Source organism: Tamandua tetradactyla, chromosome 6 (assembly GCF_023851605.1).
Source record: "Tamandua tetradactyla isolate mTamTet1 chromosome 6, mTamTet1.pri, whole genome shotgun sequence".
NCBI classification, from domain to species: Eukaryota; Metazoa; Chordata; class Mammalia; order Pilosa; family Myrmecophagidae; genus Tamandua; species Tamandua tetradactyla.
Genome location: NC_135332.1, coordinates 71078647 through 71101602, shown reverse-complemented (window position 1 = coordinate 71101602; position 22956 = coordinate 71078647). Strand labels below are relative to the sequence as shown.

Here is a 22956-nt window from a genome sequence, read left to right as displayed (position 1 = left end):
AAGGAACCCCTCGTAAACAGGACCTCTAATGCAGAGGCATTAGGCACACTTGTTCTCCTTTTATTTGCCACTTGCGAGTATGAATATCTAAGTGAAGAACCAGAATATCATGGAAACTATATCTGTATCCAGCAACTCTACTCCTAAGAATTTTTGTTAAGAAAATAAAGAGATTTTTTGTGCACATGGGTGTTTATTGCAGTGCTGAGAGTGGCAGTAAAATTGGAAACTACTTAAAAGTCTTAAATTAAGGGATTGCCTATTATGTTTATATGGTAAAATACTAAAAGCATGGTTGATGTTCAGTTAGTTGTGGAAAATGTTAGTAAAAATGGTGTTATAAACAGCATGTAGAGTATCTCATTTTTGTTGCAAACAATATATATACAGAGTGAGAACACACACAAATGAAAGTGAACAAGTCTGGGAGGCTGACTCCCCATATGTCATCATCAGTTATCTCTGGATGGTGGGATTGTGTTTTCTTATTATAATGCTTTCTCAATTTTCAATAGTGAACATGTATCATATAATAAGGGTGTGCTGAAAAGATTTTGGGGTAGCACATTAGAAAACAGAATGGTGTTAAAACCGAGTTTATATTGAGAATTTTGCCCTTGAATATTTTTTTTCTCTCTAAAACCTGCCTTCTGCTTTTATTTATTTATTTATTTATTTATCTATTTTACATGGGCAGGCACTGGGAAACGAATCCAGGTCTCCAGCACGGAGGAGAGAACTCTACCACTGAGCCACCGTGGCCCGCCCTGCCTTCTGCTTTTAGCCTGTGACCTCATAACGTGCTGTAATGATTAAGATTTCTTAGTCATTCTCTTAGGAAATGAGCTATCATCCCATGAGACAATCAGGGATTTCAAAGTCCGTTCTGAGAAAGTACTGGAAAGGGGAGAGGAAAGCTGCAGTCGGTGCTGCCGGTGCCACCACTGTAGACGAGCCGAATCTGAGGAAGGCGGGGAAGGGCAGCCTGCCTCCCGCTAAGACCGCCTTGGGAGGGAGGTGGCCCCTGGGCGGGAAGGTGCTCAGCCTGTCTTCAGGAACTGGGTGGTGACCAGGGACTGGGCGGGACGCTCCCTGTGAGCTGGAGGCCGATTGGTCCAGGAGAGCAGCCAGCGATTCCCCTTCAGTTCAGGAAGCAGCACCGAGGTGTCTGGTGGCCAGATAGCCCCACGGGCGCCTCTGGAACCCCTTGACCAACCCTCACGGGAAACTTTGCTCTGACTTGCAGTTCTCCTCTGAAGGACAAGCCTCGTGGGCCTGTAGGGTGCTGCTGTGACAGAGCAAGATGGTTCTTAAAACCCAAGAGGAGGAGGGTAAGGCCAGGTCGCAGCGGGCTGGGATGGAGGCGGCCTCGGGTGTAGGCAGTGTGCTTTCTCTCTGACTCGTGCGTGGAACTAGACCGACAGTTTTACGGGGCCTTTTAGGGGAGGAGCTAAAGACTGATCCACACTCTGGTTTTTATCGTGCTGTTTTCAGGAGAAAGACTGGATAATGAGTTAGTGGTTAGTGAGTTAGTGTGTGTTGGTCCTAGTGCTGGTGGTGGGGAGTGGGTAAAGTAACTGTGTTTTTAAACCAAAGGAAGCTTTTTGTTCCGCTCCACCCCCCAGTCTTTGTCGTTGTTGGGGTCTGGTGACTTCCTGGTGACTTCCTTCTTGGTGACTGTGCCTGTCCTGGGCAGGCCTGGGCTGAATCTGAGTGACAGTCAGAACCCCTGAGAGCTCCAAGAACACCCAGGGGTGAGTCAGTGCTCAAAGGTAGATGTGATAGACCGGCACCAGTGAGGTTCAGGATCAATCATACTCATTTTTAATTTTTTTATTAAATAAAGTGTGATGAAGGGAAAATGCATAGTTTGATTTTCCTCTTTGGTTAAGACTGTTTGAAGCCTTATGGAGTTGATGGACTTCCCCCACATTCTTCACACGCACTCCATAAAAAGTGAGGCTCTGAACAATGGGACCGTAAATCCCATTTATGGGATTTTTTTTTTTGCACAGGCAGGCGCTGGGAAGTGAACCCAGGTCTCCGGCATGGCAGGTGAGAAGTCTGCCTGATGAGCTACCGTGGCCTGCCCCATTTATGGGATTCTAAGTCCCAAAAAACTCTTAAGAAGAACTGTGTCTGACAGCATCCTAGGTTAGGGCTTTCAAACTTTCTGAAGCCATAGGAGTTTTGTGTGTGGATTTGTGTGCATTCTCTTGTGATGCTTTCATCACGTGGTGGTATTTCAAGGCTGTAAGTCAAAACAGCAAGATGATCTTAGCTAGTAAAGAATAATGTGAATCACATTTGAAATAAATCTTAGTAAATATTAGGCTGCATTTTGAAGTGGGTTTTATTAAAATTATAATAAATTTTGGTGGTTCTCTTTATGCTTTTCCTTATCTAATTCACTGTAAGTCATGTATTTTGGAGTTTCATGAACTCTGTGCAGATTGTCTTGGAGAATATCCATGGGGCAGCTTGGAAACTGTATCATCTATGAAAGACTTTGGGAGAGAGGGACATATAGGTGCCTGTCATGCTTTTGCACTTGAAGAGGGGGCAGTAACGAGAGACAATTCTGGGTAAGAGTTGAACTGCCCACTTGGGAGTTTTTGGGTCTGAAAGGTGGGACCACACTTGCTGTCTGCAGCTCAGGGGGATTTGGGAGTGGAAGGGGACACAGTGTGTACTAGGACAGAGCCTCTGGCCACTGTACTGCGACTCTTTCTTACGCAGACCCACCGAGTCCAGGCTGAGAGCCACTGCGGGGTCTAAGCCAGAGGGGTTTGGCCCCAGTTATCCCAGAGGCTGTAAAATCCAAGATGATCTGCCCTCATGTGCGTGCTGGGTTAAATGGTGGCAGTGCTGATTTTTGGGCCAGGAATTTTAGAGATCGGAAATAGGAGTAACAAGCAATTTTGCTCTGAATAAGTCACCTTAAAGAGTTGGTGGTTCTCTCTTTCTGTTCCTCATCCAGGAATTATCCCTCCATGTTGGCTGTTTGGAACAGTGCAGAGGGCAGAACTGCCTTGTTAACCACTGCCCACATAGGTACCTCAGGTGTGATGAGATGTAGAAACGGTAGTTGGGTAGCTGTTAAAGTCAGAGGAACAGTTGGAGTTTGCACTGGCAGTTCCCCAAGATCCCAGGGGAGGAGGGAAGTTAAGCGTCAGCATTATGCTTCCAACAAAGCTGCTTTTACTAGTTTTAGTACCTGAAGAACATGCCTCATTAAGGATCACTGGGGACGTGAAAATCTTCTTGACTGTGGTCAGATCCTTTCCTGCTGTACTAATCTCAGATCCACAGCCTATACAATAAAAGTGTTGCTTTTGCCCCCATCCCCCTTTCCTGGCACCTATGGCGGTCACCTTATATTCCAGTATCATGTATGTATAAGTGGGAGTTAACCAGTGTGAGTAATTTGGCACTGTTTCTATAACTGACGTTAAGTGGTTTGTTTACGATTTTGTTTCATCTTTTTAATGTTTAGTCCCCCTTAATTTGCCTTTGAGCCCTCTCTTGGGAAGAGGGATTTAGGCTCTGTGATGTGGGACAAGAGGCCCTTCGCAAGCAGCTGCCAAGCTCTGTTTCTGGTGCCCACCCAGTTCTGGGTGCACCTGGGCCCTCGTCACCTGATTACTTACTGGCCCCCAACCCTTGTTTGGTGTTTGCCATCCTCTCTGCTTGGAATCTGTTTGGGGCTCCATTCATCCTTCCTGGTCGGCACCACTGTCCTTCCTGCAAATGCGTGTTCACATACTTTCCTTCCTACAAGTCCTCATGTTCCGTGCTGAGAAGGGACTGGATCTATTTAAATCTCAGCTCCAGGCACAGGCTGAACAGATGGCAGGTGCTCGGTACCTGCTGAGTTGACATGATCCTATGTATTTCAGTAAGAAAATAGAGAGTTGTGGACTCAGCCAGGAACCCTGAGTTTGAGGGGGGCTCTGTTGGTTAGCAGCTTACTTTAGGCTGATTATTTATACCCACTGAGCCTTTAAGCCCACCTCTAAATTGAGAGTAACCATGCCTAGATCTTTGCCAGGAGAATGCAGAATTCATAGTTTATTTCTATTAAAGTTCAAATGAAAATGGAAGTGAAAAAAAATTTTAAGCCATGAGACACGATGTAGGTATAAAATGGCATTTTTTATAGGAAAATATGCCAAAAAAAGATGAAGTATAGTGTTTCTTCACAGGGATATTGGATTTTCAGGTTGTACCTAAAACATCATCCCTGATGTTAACTTACCCCATTGTCCCATTTTCTTAATGCATTCCATGCGATTGTGATAGCCTTGCTTTGGACAAGTTGCTTAGGTTGAGGTAAGTGTTAACAGAAAAACCTGAAGTATTGTAACTATAGATTAATTTCCCTGTCATTATTTCTCATTCTGTCCTTACAGATCAAATTTGTTTTTGCAGAATCAAAATCAGTCGCATCTTTAGTTTTAAGCAGGAGAATGTTTGGTGTTGTACAATGTGTACGTCATAGCAAGGGCCCTGTGTCACCATCTGCTGTGACCCATTTGGAAAGGGACTCTCTTTGGTCTGAATTTTATAGGGTTTCCAGTGGCACACCCAGAGATGAAAGCTCATAGTGTTGTATGGAGGGTTAGAGCCCCCCTTTCTTCTTGGCAGAGAGAAACCAGAGGTCTTGGTTTCTGCTGCTTTGCAAAAGGTTGACCTTTATCCCTTGACCTGAGACTTGTAATCTGCCAAATGTCTCTTTTGTTATGGAATAGGAAGGGTAGGGCTGGCTGTGGGTGGTCAGGACCCAGAGTCCAGTTAGGCAGGGTGGATAGGGAAGGCAACAGCTGAAATTTTCTGAGGCCAGTGTGGGTGAAGGAAAAGGCAGGTCCTGGCAGGCCTAGTTCGGGTATTAAGAGCCTGGTGAGCTAAGGCCAGGTGAGAGGCAGGTGTGGTGGATCAGAGAGGAGTCAGAGGCAGGCCAGGACATTCCTCTTGTTTTCATTCTAAGACAGACGCTCCTTCAGCACTCCAACACCTCTGAGAGGTTAGCTGAAGGATGTTTGTGGTGGCGCTTGACCAACCTAAGTCAGAGATGGAGAGACAGGCAGCACCTAAGCATTGTCTTTGGCTCCTCCTGAAGCCTTCCTCAAACTATGGAAAACCTGTCCTGGACTCCAGACAACTCTGGCATCTGGTACTGGGGACCAGTTTCTCCTACTTTGATGTTAGAGTAGAAACTACCAAGTCAGGTCCTTCCCAGAACTGAAACAGGTGCCAGTTTCTGCTTCTTTGAAGAAATATTTTTATGCTTCAAGCTTTTGCTAAAGAATAATTAAGCATTTTTAAGTCTAAGGAAAGGAATGAAATTATAGACATATCCAGGCCTTAGTTTTCATGTGATAAGAAAGCGTGTGAAATGGAGAATCCTAGGACTGGCCTAGAGGCTTCTTGCTCATTAATCCTGAGGCTACTAGATACCTTTAGCAGTTCATTTGGGAGTTTTTGGTTGCCTCACATGTGGAGAGGGCCACTGAGAAGCCGATTGGGTTAGCAAGTTTGAGTATTGATGAATTGAAGGACGATTTATTCTTTGCATCTCATATTCCACTGCAAGGTTGTCAAAGGAATAAAGTAATTGACACAGATTACCCTTGCACGCTTGTCGCTGCCTTATCACTACCTCTGGTTCTGGCTATCGTTGTGCATGAGACAGAGTGCTGAGGAGAGGGAGAAGTCAACCATGGTGTTGGGGAATTAACATGAGGACTGTTGGAGCTGTGAGCTACAAGGGGGCAGGAAACACTGATTTCTCGGCTACCACTTCTGAACCTAAGTCTCATGGCATTGGATAGATGTCTTGTTTTCTTGTCCTTTCCTTTATGACCACTTAAAAGCTTTCAGGCCCTTTCTCTTCCATCAGCTCCTCACTGGCACTTCCCTACACTTCTAAAATGCATCTTTCTTTAGCTCACCTTCAACACAAAAACAGACTAGAATCCACGTTTCTTATTTGTCGAGTTCAGAGCTGCTACAATCTGACTTTAGGTTGCTTTTCCTCCCCTTTGCACCTATACCTCTGCCCTTCTCCCCACCTGGAATGCCCCCATCCTTGCTGGCTCTCCCCTTGACTGCCTAGGAGGGAGCCTTCTCACTTGGCCGCCCCATCTTCTCTGTCTCCTGACCCCATGCACCTTGTCAGCATCATTTATTGGACACTTACCTGCTGCTTGTTCTTTTTTTCTTTACCAGAAATAATAAGACATAAGCTCTTTGGGACCTGAAGCCTTGGCATACTCATCTTTGTATCTTCCACAGTAACAAATAGGGTACCTTGTTTATAGGCAGTAAACTTTTATTTTAAAGATTGTCAAATCATATTGTGGATCAGAGAAAAAAATCATTTTTTGTTGTTGTTGTTTTATTTTCTCTGTTGATGTAGTTCCTGAGATTTCTATTCTGTCAGTGGTCTTTTTTCTCTGATTAATGTTGTAATTTCATAAACTTAATTGGGTGGTAATTTATTTTAGCCTCTGTCTTTTTTAGATATTGGTAGGGCCACAACACAGACTTTTTTTAATTAGAGAAGTTGTGGGTTTACTTAATAATCATGCATAAAATAGGGTTCCCATATACTACCTTATTATTAATACCTTGCATTAGTGTGATACAGTTGTTACAATTCATGAAAGAACACTTTTGTAATTGTACTATTAACTGTTATCCATCATTAACAATAGGGTTCATTGTCTGTGCTCAAAATTCCTATGGTTTTTTTCTTTTTTTTCTTTTATTCTAGTAACATATATACAATGTAAAGTTTCTTCTTTTCACCACATTCACGTGTATATTTCAGTTCTGTTAATTACATTCACAATACCATGAATCACCACCATCCATCACCACCATCCATTACCAAAGGTTTACAATCACCCCAAATAGAAACTCTGTACAATTTAAGCATTAACTCTCCATTCCATTCCTTACACCCAGTCTGGCCCCTGGTAACCTGTATTCTAGATTCTGACTCTGTTTGCTTATTCTGATTGTTTTCGTATTGCTGAGATCATGCTATATTTGTCCTTTGTGTCTGGCTTATTTCATTCGACATGGTGTCTTCAAGGTTCATCCATGTTGTCAGATGTATCAGAGCTTCATTCCTTTTTATGGCTGATTAATATCCCACTGTGTATACATACCATACTTTATTTATCCATTCATTGGTTGATGAACACTTGGGTTGCTTCCATCTTTTGGCAATTGTGAATAATGCTGCTGAGAGCATTGATGTGCGAAAATCTGTTTGAGTCCCTGCTTTCAAGTTTTTGGGGTTTATACCTTTAGAGGAATCACTGGGTTGTTTGATAATTCCGTACTTCACTTTCTGAGAAACCGCCAAACTGCCTTTCATGGTGGCTGCACCATTTTACATTCCCACCACCTATAAATAGGTGTTCCTGTTTCTCCACATCCTTTCCAACATTTGTAATTTTCTGTTTTTTTTAATAGTAGCCATTCTAGTGGGTATGAAATGGTATCTCATTGTGGTTTTGATTTACATTTCCCTAATACACTGCAAACTTTTGATTTAAGCTTTTTTCTCTAACTTCTTGGCTGCTCATTCCCATACACCATGTTGTCTGTGCTAGGGTCTACTCAGGGTGCTGCCTTTGCTACCATCTGCCTCCTGCCTGAATTAAAGCTGAAGCCTACCCAGGACCCCACACTGCAGGCCCCAGCTATTGATCCTACTCTGTTTAGCAGTAGATGGTGCTGTTAAAGGCAGAGCAGATTAGGACTCAGCCTCGTGTAGTAAGGGACAGGTCAGGATTCACCTGCTGCGATCTTTAAATCCCTAGTGCACGTGCCTGTGTGTTTGTGTGTGGGTAAACCAATAATATGTTGCCTCAAAAAAAAGGGAGCGAGAAATAGCCCTAAGGACTGGAAAGCATTCTGAGAATATTTACAATATAAGATGTTATTACTAAAACAAAGAGCTTAACATCATGTATGCATGAAATCCTGGGGAGCAGAATGGTGCATAACCAGATGGCAAATTGAATGGAACAAACAAACCCAGAGAAGGCGACACATCATAGAAGGTCTTCAAGTGGTGGTTGATGTACAACTGAGAGAGGCGCAGGGTAGGGCCATCAGGGATGGGCAAGGACTGGGTCTTGAGGGATGCGAGGATATGCCTCTGAATAAGAAGAAAATGAAGAGATTGTTGGAAATGATTAGCTCTGGTGGAACCAGGGAGCAGGGACTCTGAGCAGGGCAGGTACAAGAGAAAGAAGGCCTGTCAGATGAGGGAAAGGAAGATGACAGGCAGCCATGGAGGATATTGAATTGGGACTCTCAATTCACATTTTTGTTCAAAACATGAGTTATTTTGCAGCTTATGAAGCAAAAATTTTATAAATAATTCTGGGGCTAATTTCCATGAATTTGGTGTAAATCTTTTAAATGAGTCCCACCACTTATTTTAGACACTAAAATAAAATTGTTCACATTATTGCAGATAGAGGTTGGCATGCAGAGCCAGAGAACTGGGTCAGGGATGAAGACACTGTCAGATGAGGAAGTCTGTCCCAGATAAGGAAGCCTGTCTACATGCCCAAGCCAGCTGGAGCTCAGGAGAAGAATGTCAGAAGAAATGATATACAAGAAGACAAGGCCACATATGTATTGCCATGGGGCAGGGCTTGCAACGGTGGGGGGCATTGCCTTGTAGTAGAGACTAGAAGTGGGGAGGAGGTATATTTTTAGTTTATTTCTCCCCTTTGTTGTTTATCTAGAGCAGTGGTTCTCAGCTGGGAAATTTAGCCCCTGTCCCCACGGAGCAATTTGGCAATGTCTGAATATTTTTAGTTGTCACAGCTGGGGTAGGGGTGCTGCTGGCATCTAGTGGGGCCAAGGAAGCTGCTGAACATCCTACAGTGCACAGGACAGGCCCCAAAACAAAGATTACCCAGCCCCAAATGTCAGTGATGCTGAGGTTGAGTAATGATTTTTTTGCATTTTCCTCCTTGCTTGTTTTAAAAACCTGGTTTCTTTCCTTATTCTAAAGCAGTGTTTCTGCAGACCAACTGCCTCAGTCACCTTGTGTTCTGGTTTAACACAAGGTCATAGGCCTTTGAGATTCCTATCGTGGGGTCTGGTGTCCCAAATCTGTGTATCTGACAAGTGTCCTTGGTGATTCTCGTGCCCTCTGATGTTTGAGAACCTCTGCTTTTGGCTGCAGTGATGTTTCTCATCACCAGCCACCTTTTTTTAATCGCCCTCAAGAACATCTTGCTGAACTCATCCTGACAGAATCTCCTAGAAGGCAATGTTGTAGCCTCTAAGAAAGACCTAAACCCATTGCCAGTGTGTGGTCAGAGTAGGCTCCTTAAGGGCTGGAGCCTCCAGTGGGAGCTGTGAGCAGTGGGTCTCAAGCAGAGATGCTTCCCCAGATCCCCATGGGTATATGAAGCCAGTTATGCCTCTGATACAGTGCAGAGCCACCAAAGCATGAGGCCCTGTACATGAAGGTGCAGAGCAGCTGCCCTCACATAGCCTATTCCTTTTCTACCCATTCAGTAAGGAGAGGGTATCTTAAGAAAGGCTTAGCAGCCTCCCAGTAAAGGCATCCATCAGGTTTCTGCTTCTGAGGGGGAGGAAGAGCAAGTGCAGCCTGTGAACAAATGTGTATGGTGCATCCTCCCCCACCCCCCAGGCAGAGACTGGGGGCGTAGTGGGAGGGGCGATGTGTCAGTACATTCATGGAAATAAGCCTGCGAGCTGCGGAGCGGCCACACTACCAGTGTCAACCGGGGCCGGAGCTCCTCACTAGCCTTCCCCCAGCCGCAGCTCCCTTTCCACCCGCAGGCTCCCGGTCCCAGCTTTTGTTTCCTCCTTCGCTGCCTCCTCTACTGGCTGTGCGGGCACACACATGCTGCCTCTGCCCCATCGCTCCTTCCAGCCGGTGCTGTGGGGGCACCCAGGAGACGGGTTTGTGGGATTGCTGCACACATCCACCATGGCCTCCAAAGAGCGGAGCTCCCATCTGCCGCGGCTTTGATGCTGCCGCACTGGGCTGGCAAGGACGCCCTGGGGTAAGAAGCCGGAGGCGGAGGGCTCCTAGGAGCTCAGTGTGGAGGTGAGGACAACCCCCTACCCCCCCGCCCCACCCCCCACCCCCAGTGATGCTTTGTGCCTATCTGCTTCTTGCCCCCAGAAGCCGATAGCAGTGTATGCAGCGGGCGATTCTCTGCATGTCTGCCTTTTTGGTTTTGCCATCTCTGCTCTCTCCTCTTAGGAATTTCCCACCCTAGGTCTTTGGAAAGGTTTACAAGCATTCTGTGCAGTTCTAGGCCTGAGATTTAGGAACAAGCTAAGAAGCATTTTCAGTGCCCCTGCCTTGGTGAGATGAGAAACAGGGTGGCAGAAAGCAGAAGGGCGAATTCAGTGTGATTCTCTCCCTCTTTCTGCCCACCCCAAATTTTTGCTTTGCCAGTTAAGGGCTTTGGAACATTTCCTGGGCATGGGTAGCTTTCTTTCCACAATACACAGAGAAAAGGGATTGGAATCGTTCATCTAATTTGGTCTGAGGAGTCTGTCCAGCTGTTAGACTGAGGGAGAGTGGCTGACTGTGCAGGAAAATTCAGGGTCTTACCAAGGGCTTGGACACAGATAGGGATGACAACGAGAACTGACTTCTTCACCCCCCGCCCTGCCTCTGTTTTGGACGTGGAATGGGTGTGGGGCACAGCTGTGCCATGACAATGACTGCCAGCCTGTGTCTGGGGGCCGCTCAGCCCGAGGTTTGGGGTGCATTCAGGTCCCCGCCCCGCTCCAGCAGGGAGAGGGGTCCCTGGAGAAGCCTACACCCTGGGTTGGTTGGGGGAATAAGGACGTCACAAGATTTTTTGGAGAGCTAAGGATTGTGCTGCTTTTTCTCAAGGAGACTAATGGTAGAAAGTGGTTCTTCCTTACTGAGCTAATTCGAGTTCAGATTTCAGTTCCTGTGACCCTCAGAAACAGCATTTGAGACAATTTGAAATGTGAATACTGGAAAGAACACTATTGCAAAATACTAACGGAAATCAGATGATCATCACTGGTAGGTTTTAGAAAAGGTTAATGTTCTTAAACTGATTTGTTGTCTAGTCTTTAGCTTTTATTGGAAGCTGGTTGTTAATTTTGTTTTTCTGAATGAAACTTTTAGGATAACATTTTAGGACTTAGTTTCTTTTCTGCCTTCAGATATGACCTGATTTCCCTGTTGTTAATGGTAATATCATAACATTTGCAAACTAAGTTGTCAAATTCTAGGCTTTATTAGATATAGTGTGCTAATTCCCTTCTCCATGTAAGACGATTAAGTCTTTCCTTTTCTGAGGTAGCTTTTGGCTCTTTTCTATATCCACTGTCATTTGGGAAGGGCAGGGTGGGGACACCCCCTTTCATGAATGAGGAGCGGTGGTAGTTTGCTCAAGGTCACAAAACTATTAAGTGAACCCTGGCTCAGAGCATCCCTCACTCACTCACAGAGCGGGTTCACCTGAATTAAAGCAGCCAGGATTGTGAGGTTAGTTGTTAGTGAAATGCCTCTAGACTGAGAAAATAAATTAGGATTTCCTTACAAGTGCAGAATGTGGTAATAAAGTTTTAACATATATAGTTAAAGGTGGAGACACAGTTGGTTTTACCTGGAAACCAACTAGAATAGTTTAAAGGTGCGCACAGGCAGCTTGCTGGCCGCATCTCTCGCTCCCTGTGCTGAGTTCAGGTTATGCTAGCTGCAAGCTGATGCAGGTCCTGTGGCCCTGGGAGGGAAGAAGTTGTTTGCTCCACACAGGGAAGTCCAGTTAGGACATCGGGATATTGATAGTACATATTAGGAAGGATTATTATGGTGTTGACTTAGTAGGAAGGAAGAAGAGTTGGTTTCCACAGTTGGCAGCCTTTCTGTAAAGGTATGAAGTACACTCATCAGCCCATGGGCAACACAAGTGTTCCCAGGTCTCAGACTCCAATCACATCCCTCCTGATGCAGTCTTCACCCTGACAAGTGGTCCCGGAAACTGTCTGCTCAGCTGTGGGTTGTTCTCTCTCCTTAGAGTTAAGGTTTGCAGCCAACTCCCTTCATCATTATAGCTTTTAGTTTTATATATTTTCTCTTCTAATTGCCTTTTACCTGAGAGATACTCTGAATTTTTGTTGTGTTCTTCTCCCTGTTATAAGACTCAGATCTCATGTTTTCTAATGTCATTGGAGAATCGGCAGTTTTGTAAAGGTTGAAAATTTTCTCAATGACTGGGGAAAAAATTCCCCTAAACCATTCTCCAGTGGTAGTAGTGAGCTGCAAGAACTTTATTGTCTTTGAATCTTTGCCTGCTTTCTCTTGTCTGTGGTGTGGGCGGCAATTCTTAGCTATGCCTTACAGTACTCTCATCCCACAATTTTTAATTTATCAGATTTCATATCACTCAGGGCTATTTGTATTCCCCCTCTACATTATAAAGCTGTCACCCCTTTTGAAAAGCATTCTACACAGGAAGCAACTTCTTATTATTTACTTTGAAGCACAGGTAAAGTAACTTGTCCAAGGTCAGCAGCTGCTAAGTGTGCAGCTGGGATTAGGACCCAGCATTCCAGGACAGCTACCTACTACCTCTAGAGTGACAATCCCTTGATTGGTGCCAGAAGTCAAGGTTTGGTGGCTCTGGTGGACATTCACATGGTGTGCAGCACACCCCGTCTCTTGTTAGCATACTGTCCTGAGATTGTGTGTGTGTTTTAGACGTTTCCTGCATACTCTTGGCTACAGGAGGGGCCAGATCTGTCTTCTTCAGTGCTGTCTACGGATGAGACAAGTGACAAATGTATGTTGACTGAATCAGTGATAGACTTAGTCAGAAGGAAACAATAAAAGGAAAGTTAATTAGAGAACAGATAAAGAAAAGAATCTCAGCAGTCATTGGGCACTTATGTTTGCCAGGGTTTCCTCTTTACTTCACTTAATCATCCAGCAGTGCTGACAATAGAGGACCATGGTTCCATTTTAGTGATGAACAAAACTGAGGCCCAGAGAGAATGGGAATTTACCCAAAGTTTGCATGTCTCCAGAGCCTACGGTCTTTCTAGTATTTTGAATTTTTTCAAATTATAAATTCTTGAGATTTCCTGGGAGACAAGGTGTAACTTACATCTGTAAGGTGGTTTGTAGTGAGTGAATGGGCCCTTTGGTTGAGGGTCTAACTAGTAGGCCCCTACACAGGCGTGTGTGTTTCAGTGAGCACTCGGTGGATGGTTAACCAGCCATCACCACACTGCTGTTTGGAGCATCTTTACCTGTGATACCTTTGATCTGTGTCTTTGAAGCTTAAGCTTCTTCCTTGGAGAAACCATGCCTTTGCTCAAGTAGACAGTTTCCCACATTTGCCCTCTTGAAACCTCTTCTGTTTGTAAATGGCTAGTTGTTCCCAGCCAGAGCTGGTGAGTTTCTGGAGGGGCATAGGAAAGTGTGGTTGCTTTGTTTACCACTGTGAGAGAGGCAGGGCTTGACGTTGCATTCCCAAGGATGTGTGTGCCCGTTTCCCCTTTTTAAAAATTCTAAGTCTGTATGAGGATGTCATTATTCAGCAGGAGAGGATCCCCTGGAAGTAGGCCCTGTGGAAGGCTGGGACTGTCACTCCTAAAGTGTATCAAGAAGTAATCAGGACCCTCTTGCCCAGGTGTGTGTGTGTACGTGCGCGCGCTGGTTTGGCCTATGTAGGAGCTTTGATTACAGTGGTTGTTATCTTTTGTCTACTTGTCTTCTCCAGGAATGAGAGAAAGGACAGGCCTGTAGAGGACTCTTGGGCTTACTTAGTTATGTTTTTAAACATTTCCAGTTGTATACATTTAAATTTGGACCCTTTTTGTCTGTTGGCAACTCCGTGGGCCAACCCCCCAGAATGAAAGGCAGGGTAGCCTATAAGAAGGATGAAAATAGCTAATGATTATGTGGGGAAAAAAAATAAAGAAAGTGGTTTATTTTAAAGTGAAACAGAGGGCTCTGATGGCAGCCGAATGACCTCAGAGGGCAGTGTCTTGGTGTCAGGCATACCTCGAACACTTTCCCCAGTGGGGCTGCGTGAGGTGGTCCATTCTAGCTGGCAGCCCCTGGGCTTCTGCTGAGTACAAAGTGCTGACAGAAGAAGGACTTTTTTGGTTTAGCTTGATGGTATATCCTCAGGGATCTGCCTGTGGCCAGCCGAGGCAGGAGAAACTGGGCAGTAGCAGGTTTTCTGTGGTCTGGCCAAGGACTTGCACTGTGCTTACTTGTCCCCTTGCTTGGAAAGAGGCTGCAGCCCCTTTAAGACAGTCCTCCTTTGTATGCCCGGATGGGGATGGCGCACACTGCAGCTTGGGGTTTCTGCCGACAGTTAAAATCTGCAAAGCAACATTTACATAAATAAATAAATAAAATCTCCCCTTGTGGCTTTTCTATTCACCGCCAGGCACAATGGCTCCTTGTTTAGGGCCCTTGACTCCCTGCATTATATTGGAACCCTGGAAAGGAATGGTGAGGGGGTTACTGGATGCCTTGTAAATTAACCTTTTTGGGGGATGAATTGCTTAGGCAGTTTCTGGGCCAGGCTAGGGGGTAGGAGCAGGTGGGGTAGGGGCTGGCCAGGCGGGCGGCAGCTCCATCCAATGTCTCCCTTGCTCTGTCCAGGTCCGTAGGACTGGTGGCCAGGATAAGGCGGGGGCCTGGGACCTTTCTTTTAAAGGGGAAAGGGGAAGGCCGCTTCCCTGGCACCTCAGACTGCTCCTGTAGCCTTACCATCTGCCGCCATCCCCAATTTAACCCAAATGGCTGCCCAGGACAGAGGCGACAGAATAGACACCTGCCCTGCCTGTCATGCTTTCCCAGGACCTGTGTGGAGGGGCCAGGCCCTCTTTGCCTGCCCCCCTGCCCAGCCTGTCCAGAGGCCTGGAGGTATTAGTTATGTTTGGCGGGACCTTACGAGTTTTGGTTATTTATGGTGTGGAATAAAGTGCTTGAGGATAAAGGCTTGGTTTGAATTTTTGGTGCTGTATTGATCAGCTTAAGCAGATGGAAAAAATGCAGAAATTAAAATGTTGGATTTTTCTCCCTCTCAGCAAAATTCCAAAAGAAAAATGAAAACTCGATCTGCTTTTAAAAATATTCTTAGAGATGAACAAGATTGAAAGGGGTTGTAGAGACCTGTGTGTCCCACTGATTAACACTAGAAATATGAATGAGTTCTCGTAAGAATTACTTCAAAGAAATGAATCTTGTATAAAGAGTGTTTAAGTCCAGGGTACAGGGGGAAAACTATTAATGCATGCTATGAGTTTTGTTCAAAAGGAAACCATCAGCACTACCACAGCAACAGCAGAGGTAAACAATGGGGTGAGGGACAAGAGTTAAGAGGTTTAGACTTCCTATTTGGTGAGGGTGTGTTTATTGGTTTCTGTCTCTTGGAAACAATGAAATTATCTAAAATTGAGAATGTTGATGGACTGTGGACTTTGGGCCCTCTGCATGATGCCCGGTGAATGCAGGTGGCTGAAGGAAGCACCAATGGAGAAGTAGATTGGTGAGCAATGGTGTATACTTATGAAGAGGTTGTGCTGCTACAAAAGGGAACAATGTCATGAGGCATGCAGCGATTTGAATGAACATGTGGGACATTTGGTGAAACCAAATAAGCCAGAAACAAAAAACAACAACAATGGTATGGTCACCTTTAGAAAATGCTTACAAGAAAACAAGGGCCTAGACTGTAAGCTTTTAGAGCAGACATATTGAGTCCAGAGTGGTGATTATTATTTCTTGATTTTGAGAGGCTGTTTTATATATATAACCTGATATTTAGAGATAAGAATGAAGCCGAAGAGGTTGGTGTTAAAGTAACTCAGAACATAGGGGTAAGGAAGACTGTCTATATTTTAGAACCACACATACTCTTTGAGACCAATGGAAGAAAGATTTATTTGATCTGGGCCTGAAATTTTCTGTAGTGCATATTCTAATTCAGCCTATCTGTATAGCTCATTTGAACAACTGAAACACAGGAAGCACAGACTAAAATGTCCTTTAATCCTGTTTAGATTATTGTAATGCCTGGATACATCCTAGAGTAGTACATTAAGCAGATAATCAAAAAGTATTGGCAAAGTCCTCTGAGGACGGGGAGAAAGACTGTGGAACTATTCAACCTTACCATCAGGGAAACCCCTGATATTGTATCAGACTTTAGGAATACCCAAATCAATAGGCCATGCTCTCAATCATGAGGCTTACTCTTGTGAAATTTATGTAAGTAGCAGAGAAGCTTCGACTACCAATAGGCATGCCTAAGAGTTACTTCTGGAGGACCTCCGTTGTTCCTCAGATGTGGCTTCGGTGTCTCTAAGCCCACTTGATTTCTGCAAGTGAAATCATTGCCCTCCCCCCTACATGGGGCATAACATCCAGGGATGAAAGTCTCCCTGGTGATGTGGGAGATGACTCCTAGGGCTGAATCCAGACCTGGCACCATGGGATCAACAATTAACATCCTGACCAAAAAGGGGAAAAGAAGTGTAATTAATAAAGTATCAGTGGCAGAAAAGTTCAAATAGAGTAGAGAGGCTACTCTGGAGGTAGCTCTTATGCAAGCTTCAAGTAGACCTGCTACCTATCATAACCTGCCAACCCCCAACCAGGACCATTCCAGCCAATCCTAAAGAACACCTAGGGCAATTTATAAGTTTCCACAAGGGTTCCAGGCACTAGAGTAACTTCCCAGAAACCTATAACCTCCAGATGGGTCCCTGGTCCAGATAAGTCCTGAAACCTAGCCCAGCCTCTCCAGCACATCAGATAGTTCCATCTCCCTACCCCATATTAGAGGCAGACCCTTCCATTGTCAAAAATTTAGAATTGCCATAGCCCAGACAACCCCAAAAAGAGGTGTGGAAAGATCAAAGGTGATGGTGGAATTGTACATAGAAGATAGGACTTAACAAATGAATGTGAATGTTGAATCATTAAGTCAATATCTCTTTTTTTAGTATCCAGTGTTTTAGAGCAGCTAGAAGTAAAAACCTAAAATTGTGAAATTGTAACCCATGTCAAAGTCTGAAATATGTTCTACAACTAATTGTGATGCTGCGTTTTCAAATTTATAGCTTTTTTGTATGTATTTTATTGTTCACAAAAAAGGAAAAAATAGTCGATTGTGATGATAAAAAAGTATTTAAGCCTTCTAGTCTCGTATATTCTGGAGCAGCTAGAAGGAAAAATATGAGAGGTTTGTATGGTAGCCCATGACAAACTCTGGGATCTGTCTTGTAACCACTTTTTGAAGAATGCTTTGAAAACTATTGCTTGTTTAATTTCTTTGCTTTGTATACATGTTATACAATACAATAAAAAAGTTAAAAACAAATATTCTTAGAGGTTTGTTGAACCATAAGGGAAGCAGCATTGTGATTTCAAGTGACTAAGCATAGAGTGAAGAAATAATTTACAAACCATGTAGTCAACATCAAAGAGGCTGGATGAAAATAATTGTGAATATAAATATCTCCCTTCTCTTTGGAAATTGGCTAGAAACTTACTGTCTGGCCGTTAGGATACACAAGGCCTTTCTCTTCTAAGCCATGTAACAGTGCTTGTTTTTCACATTTCAGTGTCACTAACGCTTGCAGGTTTGTTTGCTTAAAAGGAGTTCAGAAACCCCGTTTCTCTCCACCCCCAGACCTCCTCCCCTAAAAGTAAGCACTGTTAATTAGCGTGTTCTAGTTTTAGGTCTTTTAGTGGGAGCTGCCAAATTCATATTTAACATCCTGATAATACTGATTATTCTGTCAAAGTCCAGCATTATCTCCTGACTTTCTCCCTTGACGGGTGAGGGTGAAGCTCCCATCCTCATTCCCCACCTTCACTTGATCTCTGTCCATTTTTAATTGTTTTATCACAGTTTTTTATCCTTTCTTTTTACCTTTGAAACTTCCATAAAGATCTTTAAAGCTTCTCTTTCTTGTTCATCATTTTTTGAAACAACTCCTCTGACTGCATGTTTCCTTGGAGCACACTGTGGGTCCCCTGCTTTTCTCCCCACTTTGCCTCTCTTATGTTGAACCATCCTTGCATACCTGGGATGAATCCTACTTGGTCATGATGTATAATTCTTTTAATGTGCTGTTGGATACGATTTGCTAGAATTTTATTGAGGATTTTTGCATCTGTATTCATTAGAGAGATTGGTCTGTAGTTTTCTTTTTTTGTAATATCTTTGCCTGGTTTTGGTATGAGGGTGATGTTGGCTTCATAGAATGAATTGGGTAGTTTTCCCTCCACTTCGATTTTTTTGAAGAGTTTGAAGAGAATTGGTACTAATTCTTTCTGGAACGTTTGGTAGAATTCACATGTGAAGCCATCTGGTCCTGGACTTTTCTTTTTAGGAAGCTTTTGAATGACTAATTCAATTTCTTTACTTGTGATTGGTTTGTTGAGGTCATCTATGTCTTCTTGAGTCAAAGTTGGTTGTTCATGTCTTTCCAGGAACCCGTCCATTTCCTCTAAATTGTTGTATTTATTAGCGTAAAGTTGTTCATAGTATCCTGTTATTACCTCCTTTATTTCTGTGAGGTCAGTAGTTATGTCTCCTCTTCCATTTCTGATCTTATTTATTTGCATCCTCTCTCTTCTTCTTTTTGTCAATCTTGCTAAGGGCCCATCAATCTTATTGATTTTCTCATAGAACCAACTTCTGGCCTTATTGATATTCTCTATTGTTTTCATGTTTTCAATTTCATTTATTTGTGCTCTAATCTTTGTTATTTCTTTCCTTTTGCTTGCTTTGGGGTTAGCTTGCTGTTCTTTCTCCAGTTCTTCCAAATGGATAGTTAATTCCTGAATTTTTGCCTTTTCTTCTTTTCTGATATAGGCATTTAGAGCAATAAATTTCCCTCTTAGCACTGCCTTTGCTGCGTCCCATAAGTTTTGATATGTTGTATTTTCATTTTCATTCGCCTCGAGGTATTTGCTAATTTCCCTTGCAATTTCTTCTTTGACCCAGTCGTTGTTTAGGAGTGTGTTGTTGAGCCTCCACGTATTTGTGAATTTTCTGGCACTCTGCCTATTATTGATTTCCAACATCATTCCTTTATGGTCCGAGAAAGTGTTGTGTAAGATTTCAATCTTTTTAAATTTGTTAAGACTTGCTTTGTGACCCAGCATATGGTCTATCTTTGAGAATGATCCATGAGCACTTGAGAAAAAGGTGTATCCTGCTGTTGTGGGATGTAATGTCCTATAAATATCTATTAAGTCTAGTTCATTTATAGTTATATTCAGATTCTCTATTTCTTTGTTGATCCTCTGTCTAGATGTTCTGTCCCTTGATGAGAGTGGTGAGTTGAAGTCTCCAACTATTATGGTATATGAGTCTATTTCCCTTTTCAATGTTTGCAGTATATTCCTCACGTATTTTGGGGCATTCTGACTCGGTGCATAAATATTTATGATTGTTATGTCTTCTTGTTTAATTGTTCCTTTTATTAGTATATAGTGTCCTTCTTTGTCTCTTTTAACTGCTTTACATTTGAAGTCTAATTTGTTGGATATTAGTATAGCCACTCCTGCTCTTTTCTGGTTGTTATTTGCATGAAATATCTTTTCCCAACCTTTCACTTTCAACCTATGTTTATCTTTGGGTCTAAGATGTGTTTCCTGTAGACAGCATATAGAAGGATCCTGTTTTTTAATCCATTCTGCCAATCTATGTCTTTTGATTGGGAAATTCAGTCCATTAACATTTAGTGTTATTACTGTTTGGATAATATTTTCCTCTACCATTTTGCCTTTTGTATTATATGTATCATATCTGATTTTCCTTCTTTCTACACTCTTTTCCATATCTCTCTCTTCTGTCTTTTTGTATCTGACTCTAGTGCTCCCTTTAGTATTTCTTGCAGAGCTGGTCTCTTGGTCACAAATTCTTTCAGTGACTTTTTGTCTGAGAATGTTTTAATTTCTCCCTCATTTTTGAAGGATAATTTTGCTGGATATAGGAGTCTTGTTTGGCAGTTTTTCTCTTTTAGTATTTTAAATATATCATCCCACTGTCTTCTAGCTTCCATGGTTTCTGCTGAGAAATCTACACAAAGTCTTATTGGGTTTCCCTTGTATGTAATGGATTGTTTTTCTCTTGCTGCTTTCAAGATCTTCTCTTTCTCTTTGACCTCTGACATTCTAACTAGTAAGTGTCTTGGAGAACGCCTATTTGGGTCTAATCTCTTTGGGGTGCGCTGCACTTCTTGGATCTGTAATTTTAGGTCTTTCATAAGAGTTGGGAAATTTTCAGTGATAATTTCTTCCATTAGTTTTTCTCCTCCTTTTCCCTTCTCTTCTCCTTCTGGGACACCCACAACACGTATATTTGTGCGGTTCATATTGTCCTTGAGTTCCCTGATACCCTGTTCAAATTTTTCCATTCTTTTCCCTATAGTTTCTGTTTCTTTTTGGAATTCAGATGTTCCATCCTCCAAATCACTAATTCTATCTTCTGTCTCTTTAAATCTATCATTGTAGCTATCCATTATTTTTTCTATGTTTGCTACTTTATCCTTCACTTCCATAAGTTCTGCGATTTGTTTTTTCAGTTTTTCTATTTCTTCTTTATGTTCAGCCCATGTCCTCTTCATGTCCTCCCTCAATTTATCGATTTCATTTTTGAAGAGGTTTTCCATTTCTGTTCGTATATTCAGCATTAGTTGTCTCAGCTCTTGTGTCTCATTTGAGCTATTGGTTTGTTCCTTTGAGCCATATTCTCAATCTTTTGAGCGTGGACAGTTATCTTCTGCTGCTGGCGTCTGGGCATTTATTCAGATTTCTCTTGGTGTTGGACCCAGCAAGGTTGTTATTTTTCTGTGAAATCTCTGGGTTCTGTTTTTCTTATCCTGCCCAGTAGGTGGCGCTCGTGGCACCCGTTTGTCTGCGGGTCCCACCAGTGAAAGGTGCTGTGGGACCTTAAACTTTGGAAAACTCTCGCCGTCCTGGGGGTTCGCTAGCCGAAACGGCTTGAGCCGGCCCGGGGTCCGAACGCAGGGAGGGTTGCTGGTCGCCGCAGCCAGGGAAAGAGCCCGTCCGAATTTCCTAGTCGGCCCTGGGCAACAAGCGTGGCGGGAGGGCGCCAGCGGCAGCGGCCCGCCCGAGAGAGTGCACGTTCCCCGGGAGTCACGGATTTGGAAGGGGCCTCCCCCACCCGTCACCGTTCTCCGCAGCCTGGGGGTTTCCGATCCAATTCTCTCAGTTGGTCCGGGGGCTGCGCGTGGTGTGGGCGCCAGCCGTCTTTGTTTCAGGGGACCGCCTCTCCAATTCTCCCAGCCGGCCCGGGAAGGGGGAAGGGAGTAACTCCGGCCGCTTGCCACCCCGCCCGGTAAGGCCCGCGCGCCTCGGCGATCTCACCCGAGCTGCTTCTCTCAGCCAGCCAGCCGTTCCAGGATGGGGTACACTGTCTTTTTTTATCTCTGTTGTGGCTTTGGGCGCTTTCTGTATCGTTTCTACTCCCCTAGTAGGTGTCCTGGAGAAGAAACTAAGATCCGCGCGTCTTACTAAGCCGCCATCTTCCAGGAAGTCCCCCCCACTTTGCCTCTCATTCTTCCACCTGCACACTTGTGTCCGCTGCCCCTTCCCTTTACCAGCCTCAAAGTTGATAACGTATGACTTTTGTTCTTTCACTTGGGTTGGCCTTTCATGCTCTTTCTACAGGTTGATTCTAAAAGTTCAAAACCAGTGACCAGGGCTGTTAGGGTGTGTGAGAGTGGGCCGGGTGCTCTCGGGAGGTCCTTTCTGGCCCGTCCAGCACAGGAAGCTCTTTTAGTGTCACGGTCCGGTAGGGCCTCCTTTCCTGCCTTCTGCTGTTTACTCAAAAGGATGCCACATTGCGACTTTCTCTGCCTACACCTGGGTTTTCTTTAGTTTTTGTCTTTCCTGTATCCAGTTACCTTTTTATTCTTGAGAGAAAATTGAATGCCTGTCCTCGTGTCACAGATCTTCCTAAGGGTCTTTCTTGTCTGCTCTCTTGGTTAGAATCTCTGCAGTCTTTGGGCTCTACTCTTCACAGAGCCCTTCCGCCTACTCTGCTCTGTTCTGGTGTCCCTCTGTCCATCCTGTGGGAATGTCTGTGGACCAGGTGTTCTCCTCCAGCCCTTGTATCAATGTCTTCTCCAACTACATCTACCTCTTCCTGAAATAATTTCGGAAGGGAGGCATGGGAGATAAACTTTCTGAGCCCTTATGTCTGAAGTGGTTCTGGTTTGCCTTCCCCACTTGAATTGAGGAGTCTAGCATCAAGATCACTGTCATCTAGAACTTTGGAAGCCCCCGCCGCTGCCTTCCACTGTTGCATGTTTGGATGCCAGAACTTTGTTTTCTTTGTGATTGGATTCCTCACTTCACTCCCATAGAGGCTTTAGGATGTTTAACTCTTGATCTTTTGATTTTTTACTATGAATTTTTCTCTATGGTTTGGTGTTTATGAAAATATTATGCTGAATGAATTGATGAATGCTTTCAATTTCAATCAGATGTTCAAGTCTTTTCTTTTTGTTCTTTGTTCTGCCCAAAGTGCCTCAACTTTATCTTTTAATCCTTTATTGACTTTCTGTGTGTGATTTTTGAGGGAGGGGCAAAATAAATTTAATTTCCAGAGCTTGCTGTTTTCCCTTTTCCTTTAATTGTTCCTTTTTCGGAGTTTCCTGCTCTTTTAAAGTTCTTTTGTTCCCTTAATTATCTCTTTGCTCAGGGTTGGGTTTTCTCTTTTGTTCTTTATATCTTGTATCTTGTTCTTTCTCATTCACCCTGTAGGTCTCCCTCTATATCTGATGGTCCTTGGTTATCTTTGTGAGGGTAAGGATGAAGGAGCAGGTATGCTAAGTAGGAGTTCCATGTTTGGAGTGAGGTTTATGGGCAGACAGTGAGACCTTGCT

The 22956-nt window shown here is 43.8% G+C and overlaps 1 protein-coding gene across 6 annotated transcripts in view; it reads left to right on the top strand.

Moving 5' to 3' along the window:
* The window catches only part of CYTH1 (cytohesin 1), a 108459-nt gene that overhangs the window by 41063 nt on the left and 44440 nt on the right, over positions 1 to 22956 (top strand). For 2 of the 6 annotated variants that reach the window (XM_077166134.1, XM_077166133.1), the window contains one exon: positions 8498 to 10117. The exons of 2 other annotated variants lie outside the window; for them this stretch is intronic. Coding sequence is in view for 2 of the 4 variants with exons in the window: in XM_077166129.1 (XP_077022244.1) it covers positions 1304 to 1331 (28 nt within the window). In the remaining 2 variants the exon portion in view is untranslated. Of the gene's footprint in view, positions 1 to 684; positions 1332 to 8497; positions 10118 to 22956 lie in introns of those variants that run through there. 2 more of the 6 variants (XM_077166129.1, XM_077166131.1) reach the window with 2 other exon arrangements.